We start from the raw sequence: 12,887 nt of genomic DNA on the forward strand, positions 1-12,887 counted from the left end.
CGTTTGAGGCTGTAAAATTGCGGGTAACATGAATATATTGCTATATACACAAAAATTACATGTTCGATAATGAAATAAAATTTTTAAAAGCTTCAATAATTCAGATCCAATAAAGAAAAATTGACATTGAGTAACTGATTTTAGATTCATTAGCTCGAAGCGATCTACATTTTTTTTTTAAATTTTATCCAAGAAATATTGTGAAATGCTCCTAGCGAATCAAAACTTTCAAATATCTTTGAAACTTCAACAAACCCCTTGAGCAAATTTTTGTTCCGAAAATTACCATTTCTGATTTCGGTGCAACTAGTTTAAGCTTTTATAAAGTCAGTGGAAGTTTCAGGATCAATCTAAAAACACTAAAGGGTGAGTTGAAGGGGAACAATAAAATCTAAATTACCATCACTAATTATAAAGTTCAGTTTAAAACTATTATCCAGCGGCTTTGCATTCTGCAAAATGTTTATTAAATTTTGAATTGTTTGCGGTAGAACTCAGACCAGTTAAAACTGTATAATGCTTAGCATAATTAGTTTTTTGCTTATGGTAATGATAACTTCGAAATACACACTTTTTATGATGAATCTTTAACAACACTCAGGCAGTGTGACTCAGAGTGAGGGTTCTCGGCTTTTAACTTCTTTTTTAGTAACTAAATTTTTCCTTCAGGTATCCCTTGATTAATATTATCATCAAACATTGATATAATTAATTTGATTGCGCTAAATTTCTTTCAAACACCTTGTCTCTGATAACTTTCCGGAACAACGAAAATAGGTTTACACTTCGAAGTTGAACTAACGTAGCAAACATCAAATATTCCATTACACTTCCATGAATCCACCCAATAGGAATACAAATAATTATAGGAGTTGAAATTCCCACAAAACTAATTTGACATATTGTAATTCTAGATCAAAATAATGTAAACACTGGAAGGACGTGAAAATCCAACTATGTTCACTCCTTGGAGAGTTTCATGGGTAAACTTTCATTTGTTAACTGCTATAGGAGGAAACTTTGATCTCAAAAAATATGGTCAAATATCATTGATATTATAGATTAGCATATTGACCGTTACCATTTTTAATTTTAGTACTTATATGATTTGAAAACCACAGTCATCTTGTTACCATTCCAATTCTGGGTTCGAATCTGGTCGAGAAAAATTCACTTTTCAAAATTTTTATGTGTATAGAACTGAATTAAAAATATTCAGTAGTTGATAATGATAAAATTGATCTTGCTGCTTGACCAGGAAGAGCCTATCCGTCAGATATGACTTTAGGAGGAGAGAAAAGGAGTGTAGTAGTTGTTTTTTTATTATGTAGAGTAGACCTTCGTACCAAACCTTATCGAATGGTTGAACTAATGTCTAAGAAAGCTCCTAAGAGGAAGGATTTCTTTTCTAGTGCATTTGTGATTTCCTGAACAATTCTATGTACCTACTCTATTATTACACGTTTTGCTCTAAGGCGAAATCGATGATCTGGCATAATTCCTTTGTTCTCTTGAACTGGGATTAGTCGCATTAAAAGGAGCTTTTCGACTACCTTCGAAATTATAGTTAGTAAGCTTGATGGCATGTATGATGTTAACTATTCTCGTTTTTTTCAACTTTTTGGTATCATCTGCGTGACTTTCCATTGAGCAGTATAGAGACCAGTCCTTAAAACTGATCAGTTGTATCATTTTGAGACCTTTACTTGTAATATTTCACCAGTCACAAAATCATACCCCGGTGCTTCCTATGGATTTAAGTTGTTCTTAATTGTATTTTTTATTTCCGTGAGACTAATTTTTTTATCGGTAACTCCATTTGCAGAGGAGTGTCCAAAAAGTTATTAATCTTTTTATAATCCATAGTAGGTTCCGTTTCGTTTGGTTCAAATACTTTCACCAGGTAATTAGCAAAGGCTGTTGCCTTTTCTATGTCATACCTTGCCCATTTTCTGTTGCTCTCTCGTACTGGAAAGTAGAATTGTTGCGCCCTTTTTAGGACTAGCCCTCCAGAGGGAATAATCTGTGGCTTCGGTGGCGGTTAATGAACATAAGTAGTCTTGGACTAATTTATTTTTGATTTATAAAAGCAGCTTCTGCAGATTATTTGTGGTTTTGTTTAATTTGGATGTGTCGTTTTCACTTCTACGTCTTTTTTCGGCTATTTTCTGTCTAATTACAATAGGAATATTACTTGAGCGACTATTTTGTAGAGTTTTTGCCCATGCGCCTTTTTGTATGGCTCCAGTTAATTGGTAACTTATTTGGTCTATTTCGTCTGGCGTTTTTAACGAAATTTGTGTTGAAATCTGTGAGTTTACGGTTTTTATAAACTACCCGACTAATAACTTGGCTATTTTCCACAAATCTTTATCAAACTTATGCACTTATTATGTAAGAACTGTATGAAGTTTGTGGAATGGCGACATGAGACACCCACACTAAAAATTTATTGTAAAACAAGAAATAAACACAGGAAAGGCATCTATCTGAAAAATATCTTGTTGATCAAGTACATTATGTTCAAAGTCACCCCGATTTACAAAGGAAACTTTTTATACCTTTACGTTCCTCAGAACTGTAAATAAAATATACCGCCATTCTGTCGCTGATTTGGTCTGTTTTATATATTGAAATAACACGTTTCCAAACCTTATTCCAGAGAAAACTATATTTATTGAAGTCAAATCGCTTTTCTTAACATGCAACGTACTCATTAGGGTTATTACAAATTATAACTGTTAGATTGGTTGTTAATAAACAATGAAAATAATTAACTTTTTGACGTGTTTTGTGGAAAATTTACCATGAAATATGAAATTAAATAATAGGATGTTGACTTGCTATAAGACGATCATGAAGAGTTATAAGAAATGCAAAATTTATTCAAATTTATCGTTTTGCATCTGAAGTCAGACATTCTCTTTTAGAATCTTCTTCCATTGAAAACTTATTATTTGGTATAGTTCGGAAGAGGCTAGATCAGAGGTGGGGAACCTTTTTACCATTAGAGGCCACATTTAAATTAGGCAGCAATAAGAGAGGCCGCATATGCTGATTGACCTAAAAAAGTGACTTTTGTGAAATTATTACAGTTTTTCTATAGATTTAACAATTTATTGCATTATATAGAAAAAATAAAATATAATACTACAAAATTTTAATTATAATATACATATGAAATAATATAGAGATATTATAAAAGAATACAATAAAAAATATTTTTTTATTCACTAAGTTAGTGACTTATTAGGCTTTGTTTTTTGTTTGACAGTAATTGTATATTTGGATCAAGCTTCGTAACAGCTTTAATTGATCCTCTAAATGTGCATCTGTAATTTGCGTTCTTAAATTTGTTTTCATTTTTGACATGAGAGAAAATGTTGTCTCGCAACAGTAGGTACTTCCGAAGCAGGAAAGTAAACGGCGTGCATGTTCTCGAAGGCATGGATATTCAACAGCATTTTTCCAGATTTCTATGGGGATCCTTTTTAGCGTTAAAAAGGGATTTGATGATACTATCTCTCCCTAAATCAATTAACTCCATTTGTAGTTCTGCAGTAGCCTCGGATATATCTATTGAGTGTGGTTCAAATGCCAGTTTCATATCAGGAGTGTGCTCGTCAGAAAATCTATTGGTATACTCTTATATTAAACAAACCAAGACACCTAGATATCCATCGAATATTTTATTTTCACAGTTCTGCTCATTTAACATTTTAGCTAGCTCCGGGAAGTGTTCTGCAGATATTTCCGATTGACAAAGCAATGTTTTCAAAAATGATAATTTTTTTCTAAACGGTTGGATATTTTGCCACATTTCATAAATATACCCTGTCTCATCTTGCAGGTAAATATTTAAATATTTTGTTTTGTCATCATATCAGACAAAAATGCAAGGTTTCTGAGAAATACTTCATCTGGTAGACCACATTGTTTTCCTTGTTCTTGATAAAAGTTTAAAATTTGTCGTAAAGACAAAACTTTTATCAAAATTTGTCCTGTTGGTAGCCAGCGAACCTTGCAGTAATATGGTAGGTCAACACTATATGTTTCCTCATCTAAAGAGAGCATCTGCCGAAATTGACGATGACACATTGCATTTAAGCGAATATAGTTGACAATGACAATGGTTCTATTCAGAGTGTCTTGCAAAATGGTAGATTTTGCGCAAAGATTTTGCTGATGCAAAATTTAGTGAAATGATATCAATTTTTCCAAGTTTAAGTCTTCTTTTCTAAACAGCAACGAATCCTTCTTTTTTGCCTCTCATGGAAGGTGCGCCATCGGTGCAGATACATCATTTTATCTTTCTCAGCAGTAAAGAAAAAATATAACTCCTATTCTACATTAAATGTTCTGTTTTCATCACCTAATTTTTTTCTCTTTCTATTTGACATGATGGATAAAAAAACGAATATCAAATAATATATTTAACAAAGTACTTTCTAGAAATACAATAAAACCGTGTAACTGTTATAAGCACGCACTGTTAACTACAGTTTGCTGAAGATCGCAACAGGGAAGCGTTGAGAGATGCGAGTCAGGTGTGACACTCAAGCTGGAGATCTGAAACTGAGTTTTGTTCACTTCTTAGACAAGGTAGTTGGCGCTGCTACATATAATATCATTCGTTTCTTTTAGACATGTAAATTACATAAACAATGTGGAATTTTTAGTAAAGTGAAAAATTATTTATTTGGATATAAAACCAACATTTCAATACTCTGAAAAAAGCATAATTGATTTCTGAAATCTCCGAATATATAATTTTTCACTTACCTGAAAATTCTACAATTTTTTAATTCCCAATATTCCTACTAAATAAAAAAAGAACAAAATAAGAAAAAAGAAATAACACATACACACACATAAGCCGGCTTTTTTTCGTTTAGTTCATTCTTATTTTAACTTGGAGGCGCTAAAAACTGTTTAAAAAATTAACATTGAGTGTCCAAGTCTGAAACGGATGGTCTGTGGGACAGAGCTTCGCTCATGCGTTTTAGGATCCGTTTCAGACTAGTATTCTGACGTCATGTTACAATATGACTGTCTTTGGCGGGATTTTTCACGCAACTGTCATGGCGTTGATGTACAATAGTTGTTTGAAACGAACTCTACCATTTTGTACTAGGTGGCAAAGGGCCACACAAGAACCCCGCGGAGGCCTCATGCGGCCTCGAGGCCGCAGGTTCCCCGCCTATGGGCTAGATCATAATGTCATTATTCTTGGAAATGGATTGTTGTGGTTTTGGAAAGCACAGACATAAATATGTTAACAATGATTGTTTAATAACAAATTTCTCAAGATTTACCGAATTGTATCCTAAGTACCAGAATTTTCCATTGAGTTGCTATCGTTAATTTACAGCAACTAAGTTCCAAATAGAATCAAGTTTTACGAACATAGTTTTATTAATAAATTTTTGTGTGACAAGAAATAGAATAAATTATGTCCAGAATATTAGGATCCTTTCCGCTGCATCTCTTTAGGCATAATGTTTGAATATTTGGAGTTATTTTTAGAAAATAAAGGTATTATTATCTTCTCATACGTCAATATTGAGTTTCTATTACGTATTACCTAGAGTTCCTTGAAAATCAATTACACATAAATATATGAGTGCAAAAACATTAATAATAATAGAGAAATGGTGCTTCTGAATAAACCAATGAGAATTTATTTATACTTACAGTGTATTTCGATAGTGGTGGTTGCGGAAACTGGTTGGCTAATGTTGTTATTGGAAGCTTGGCATGTAAAAGCTGCATGTTGATCGGACCGTTGTAAACCGCGAACGATGAGCTGGTTAGCTCGAACTTTCTCAAAACCAGAACGAGTTTCGGTCGATTCGATGAGTTTACCTTCCCTCCACCATTTTATTATTGGTTCTGGCTTTCCTGAAACGGAAAAAAATAATGATAATCATTGGTATTGGATTATTTTTTCAAGAGGTACTATCGATTACTAGGTCGTTGAAAATTCATTCATGTTGGTATTGAATATTAAAATGGACGTGTACAAAATAAGTACGTAACTCTTGGGAAGCTGTACAGGATTTGGAATTCTATTTTCAACGGTAACTGTTAGGAAAATAACGTTTTCCAATGCACAAAATTTTGATTCAACTCTCTGTTTATAGATGTGTATTCCAAATTAATTCTAATAGCTTTTTGCATATTGTCGCACATTTTTATGCACTGAATACGATGCTTGAGTTATGAGTATTCATAAAAACTTTTTGAGCCTGCGTATTCTCACTACCTTCAACATTTCGAGGATTGAGCATAGCAGCATGCTATCACTCGTATTCTGGACACTAAGTATCCGTTTGACAAGCTTGTAAGTGAGTTATGGTGTCACAATCGTGAAATTTTTGGCAACTGAATTCATACGTGGTCGTATCAGATTGACTGATGACAAACAGGCAGGACTGCGCCATCCATCGAAAAAGTCCACCAAATTGTATTGTATGACCGTTGAATAAGGGTTAAAAACAAAAGAGGCTATTGGCATATCAAGATAAGAAATAAATGTGCATATGTAAGATATCTTAGACCTTGGTGACGCTATTCACTAATGAGGATTTCTTAGATCTATTCAAAACTTGAGATGGAGTCCTTCTGGTATGAAAAGACAGTCTGAACAGTGGGATAAAAGAGGCGATTCTCTCTCAGAAAAAAGGAAAACGGTTTCATCGAATGAAAAAGTTTTGTTGAAATGGTCATGGAATCACCTACATCCACTGTTTTTAAAAAGGCGAAAGAATATCAGGAGAGCATTACGCATTCCTACTTGATGAGGTAAGGAGAGCAATTGCAAATAAGCGACCACATTTTAAGGAAAAGAAAGTGCTTCTCAACAAATGGCAAACAGAGAAATTGCCGGGATGTAGATTCGCAAAAAGGGTCATTGAAGAAGGAGAGGGAGGTAATAGAAATAGGGCAAAACTAAAGAAAAAATGGTTCGATGCAGTTTTCAACGATATTGGAGAGGTAGATACGAATTGAAGCGCAAATGTATATTAAAAACTTATTTTTCAAATGAGGTTAATTCCGTTTGGAACAAAATATCGATATGTACCAGCATCCAGTAAATTCTGCCACTCTGTTCTGTGGCCCACTCTGTATATGTAGAGTATTTAATTTTCAGCTGAAAAAATGTATTTTTCGGTCAAAAAACTACCACAAGGCATTATGAACAAATACATTTTTTGCGGAAACTTCCAATTTCCTCTTTAATGAATTAAACGTATGACTTAGTGTTAAATCATTCATATATCATCAGTGATCAATGTAAGCCAATATGTGAAAAGTGACAGACGTTGCTATCAATTATTCATCATTACAACGAAATGTATTGAATCATCGTTTCCATCTCAATTTCTTGTTTATAAAATGGAACAATAGCTTATTAATTGGGTAAATCCTTTTAATGGTTGGAATTACTCCACCCCTGAACGCGTTCTTATTATAATCATGAGTAACTAGTCTTCACATAAGTTTATATATATATATATATATTTCTTCAATTTCTTAGACTAATGTTCTTGATTTTAGGTCGCTTCTGCTTTAAAACTAGTTAATAATTTTTGAAACATTGATAAAAAATTGACGTTTTGACTCACCTTCAGTCTGTATCATAATCAAAATATATTTTGAAATTATTAAAAAAGAACTAATTTTAAAGCAAAAGAGATCTAATCAAGAATATTTAGAACCTAGGCAAGATCGTATCCAGGGCGGTGACGTATTTGTTACAATACTACTCAACATTTATTACTTAGGTTATGAGTGTTATTATTGCAATTTAACTTTAACTTCTAAGATTTTTTGCATAAATGACACTCATGTACTTTATATTGGTTGTTTACTACATAATCGGAAAGTTTACTGATGAAGAATTCAAAAGTAAATCAGAAGCAAGATAAGAAGAATAATCAAATAAAAACCTGTCGCAAGTATTTGGATGCATTTTATAGGTCTCCGTGAAGCCATATCCGTGTACAGTAGCCATGGAACATTTTTATGAAGCAAACGCACATCCTTCCGATGCCACTCCATATAATCTCTTTTGGATATCAAATCATAGTCAAAGACTGAAGCTTACAATTAATCTGATTACACTTTCTTGGTCTTGTCTGTTCTAAAAATAACTCACAACATTGCGGTGAGAATTCGAGGCACTAATTTGTATCATATTTGAGTGCTCATATAAAATCCTCAGAATAAGTGGTTTTGAAATCCTAGCCTGTGCTCCAATTTCTGTTCGTTCTAAGTGACTCACTTAGAACGATTTCTTTCACTAATTTAATATTTTCTGGAGTACTTACCGTCACAGAACCTCTCGCACGATGGTCATCTTCTAGTGATTCTTTTCCCCAGTGAAACAAATTGGACTAATTTTCAGTTGTTGAAAATGATGGACATAGGTCACTGTAAACAGTTCCCATTTAGTTTTTGATTTGTATCGGTATCAATTCTTCAGTCAGAATTTTATAACAGGGCGAAATTCAATTTAAGATATTTTCTAAAACAAGTTGACTGAGTAGTTGTGCGAACTACCATGATGAAAGTGATCCAAGTAACAAGTTGACGCTTTGTGTAAATATCGTTGAAACTTGTCACTGGTATTTGTACCAAGTTTTCCGACAGTTCTTGAAGACGCAACTTATGGAAATGCGAATTACGGTCCTGATGACTTAGGAAATAAACCATGGTAAACTCTTTATAATAATAATGGAGTATCAAATAAATGATATTTGTTTATGATCTCAAGATAAATTGCTTACTAATTCAAGATATCAACGTATCTCTGTGGAAGACGTTTATACTTCAATTATTATATTCCATACAATAATTATAATGATAAACGGTTCCAGAAATTCCAACATATATAAATTCAATTTCCTACTTCTATTTTTGCAGTTGAACTCCAATACGTATTAGTGATAATGCGGATATCTTTTCCGACAATGCCAGTGTTACCAAGAAATTCGGTAAGTTCTCGTATTTAACGTTATCAAAAGCGTTATAGTCGACATTGTAGGACGAGTATTCTAAACATAATTCAACCAAAGGAAATAACTGATAATATATTAGGATGGTTAGAAATAAAATAATTAGGGTAAATGTTAAATGTAGTAATCATTAGCATTATAATAATGAATTATTGCTTCCGAAAAAAAAACTCATAATAAAGCAAGCCAATAGTCCGAAAGTACTAAGTGATCGAAGGATTATACATATGATGACGTGGTTGAATCACTTCGATTTTATTTGGGGAATTTAATAATGTGTCCTACGAAAGTAACTACATTTTGAAGTTCTTCTTTTACTATAATTTCTGAAGTATCTTGTATGTTCCAGTACAATTTATAAGGAGTGGAAATTTTCGTTTAGAATCAATTCTCATATAATTTAATTTGAGTCATCGATATGGCATCAAAAAACTGCCATATAATCATATAATCACTAATTTTTTCATGTGATCAATCTCAACTCAACAAAAGTGTACTTGTAGCATTTTCAAAAGTATTCTAATTTATTTAACTTGAACTTATGTGAAGACTAGTTACTCATGATTATAATAAGAACGCGTATATGGGTGGAATAATTCTAACCATTAAAATGATTTACCCAATTAATAAGCTATTGCTCAATTTTATTTACAAGAAATTGAGATGGAAACGATGATTCAATACATTTCATTGTAATGATGAATAATTGATAGCAACGTTTGTCACTTTTCACATATTGGCTTATATTGATCACTAATGATATATATTATATATTCCATACCATGTCTTAATTGTCTTTAAAATTATATAGAAATTACTACACAATATTTGGAGAACAGAATAAATGGTCAAAATACACCAAAAAGGCATCGACTGCAAAAAATGAACATCATGAATTTGATTGAAAAAGAAACAGAAATATCAGTTTAAGACACGAACTACCTACATTATCAAAGAAATGATATACATAGAACAAGATAAATGTTCTGTAAATGATAAACAAGATATAAAAAACCTCAGCCAAATTTACCATAACCTTATCAATTAGTTTATTTCAATTTACCTGGTATAATATCGTTTTATTGAAATTTCAAGGTAAATACATTGATTCTAATAATATAAGAAGTTTGTATAACGTCGCCGTTAAATTTGTAATAAATAGTCGTAGTGAACCGACTGAAATAGAGTTTTCCATAAATTTAAATAAATTAGTTAAATTAGTTAAGTGTTAGTGAAAAGTGTAGCGTATAATGTTTATATAGATTAAGAACTGAGTATTTATCACTTCACCCCACGAATAGAGATCGTATTAATAAATAAGAAAAACATACAGTATATTTGAAGCACAACCTGATCCATTAGATTATTTTCAGTTAGAAATTTTCCACCACCAATTGCATATAAATAAAATTAGCTCAACAAACTCTATTTGAAGGAATTTCCTTCTCCTGTCTCATTATTTTTTTAGTTCTGCTGCTTTGAATAGATATATCTTATTATTGTATTTAATAATAATTCAAAAATACGTTTCTATTTAAGAAAACTGATCACTATTATGTTTTCATGGTATCTATTTCTTTTGATATAAATTTTCTTCTGATTTTTTCCTTTGCTATTCATGATGACCAGAAGACTATTCTCCATCCTATCTCATTCTAACGATGTAAGGTTCAAGCTCTTTTCATATTTTTTTGTTTTCTCTATCTAAAACATATCTACTCACTATGGAATGTTTTTACCTGCTCAGTACATGATGTATTTTTTGCATTTGATAAAAGATATTGTGAGTTCCCTATTTAATGAATCGGTGGATCGAATTCATATAAATATGGAGATTTGATTTTGATTAAAGTATGTATTTAGCGGATTGAAACTTGAAGACATACTACTTCTTAAATCTATTGAAATACACGAATATGGAATTATCAAATGTGAAAATGATACAGAAGCTTTCACTATAAAAAGAGCAGAATTAACTGGTAATAATTATTTGTTTAATATAATAATCCATAAACTACTAACTTCTTGGGATAGAAAAATATGTAGAAGTGAACCGACTTTGTTGAAAATTTACTTATGTATTTAAATGAATAGTTTCCAATCATTCAATCAACTGAATATTAGACTAAGCTCATCAGTTTATTTTCGTGGGTTTACAAGATTGTCACTCCATGAATTTTATTATTCCATTCAACATATTGAAGTGAGTTAGATACAGAATTTCATAGTGTGATTATGCTAATAACATTCCAAAAATGGGCATACTAGTTAATAAAAACTAACGATAAAGAGGAATCCTGTATATCAACAGATATCGATAATGTTCATATTATGTAATGGAGTGGTTATGAATCAAATTTTCAGTCATTGGCAAGACAATATTTCTATGTATCGAACCAGCAAACAACCCTATTCTATAGGAATGCAATAATTGCTTATTTCGAAAAAACTGAAAAATGGGGTAGAAATTCTTCCTAATAAAAACAAGCGTATGAAGTTGTTTTGAACTAGTCATTTGTTAACAATATCCTTGATATTTTAGGGGCATTGAGGATCATTAGTTAGTTTGATAATGATCAATTTATATGATTAATGTTTTTCTATGAACGACAAAATAACAATTTGTTATGTGTTATTACTTCAGTGACATGAATTGATAATATCAACTAAAGTTATTAATAAACCACCCCTCAAGTTCATACGATTCTTTGTTCCATGCAGATGGTTTTCCAATTGTAGATTCTACATTAGCTTCCCAATTTTTGTATTGTATAAGGTTATGTGAGTGAAAAGTTCAGTAACACGTGATTATTCCAAAATTATGTATAATGTGGGAAATTTTTTTCAGAACTTGTTTAAATAACATATAAATATCAGAATTAAAAATCTTATCATTGATTCAAAATTCGTGGCGAACAAAACGTATATTTCTTGAACAACTCGACCTTTTCAACTATATTTTCTGAGTGTTATAATTTGTTAAAAAATTCCAACAACTGTTATATTGAGACATTCGTTTTGAAAATAATTTGGATTGAAATTTTCCGAGACCAATAAGTATTGATCAGAAAGCCAAAAGAGGGGATATTTCAGTGATTTGTAGATGTGGTTGGGGTAAATTAATTCCTATAAGAACTAACGTGGTGTAAATGAAATTACTTTTTGTTCAGGATGCAGTTGTAACCTTACTTTCCTGGTAGGAGACTCTTCCTCGGCCTTAGAGTATATAAATAACTGTTACTCAGATGGGGTGAATAAACAATAGAACGATGTCAACAATTATTAAAAAAGGCGGAAAAGCTGGATACATGTTATGACAGATCAAAAATAGGAAATAAACAATATGAAACTATCCCTAGATACATATATCCAAATTAATATCTATCGCTATAAACAATAAAAAAAGTCTTAGCAACAAATAAATTTATTGAAAAAATAGTAAATTCGCATTATATATATATATATATATATATATATATATATATATATATATATATATATATATATATATATATATTATATATATATATTGATTGCATATCCAAAAAAGCACAACAAATGAAAGCAGTTATAAATTGAAAAACCACTCAGATTTATTTTCATATATTTTCTCATATCCAAGCTGCGATTTATTTATGGATATCCGGTTCTCAACTGGGTTCTCAGATGTTAGAGTTGAGGCTGAGTTGTTGGTTCAATTTGTAGTCCGGTGTTAGTGGTTGAAACTCCCACCTAGCAATTGTGTAACAGAAATATAATGAATAAAATCACCACAAATTTACTGAAATTCACTTTCATTTAAAGTGTAAATAGGTAGAGGAAGAATTTGAATACATTCCGAGGTTTTATTGACTTTATCGAATGAAG

The 12,887-nt window shown here is 31.5% G+C and overlaps 1 protein-coding gene across 1 annotated transcript in view; it reads right to left on the reverse strand.

The window, feature by feature from the left end:
• LOC130444229 (nephrin-like) overlaps window positions 1-12,887 on the reverse strand; it is a 748,786-nt gene that overhangs the window by 109,278 nt on the left and 626,621 nt on the right. Inside the window, exon 6 of the mRNA XM_056779287.1 lies at window positions 5,695-5,901. Coding sequence (XP_056635265.1) covers window positions 5,695-5,901 — 207 coding nt within the window. The remainder of the gene's footprint in view (window positions 1-5,694; window positions 5,902-12,887) is intronic.

Source organism: Diorhabda sublineata, chromosome 5 (genome assembly GCF_026230105.1).
Source record: "Diorhabda sublineata isolate icDioSubl1.1 chromosome 5, icDioSubl1.1, whole genome shotgun sequence".
In the NCBI taxonomy this organism is placed as follows: domain Eukaryota; kingdom Metazoa; phylum Arthropoda; class Insecta; order Coleoptera; family Chrysomelidae; genus Diorhabda; species Diorhabda sublineata.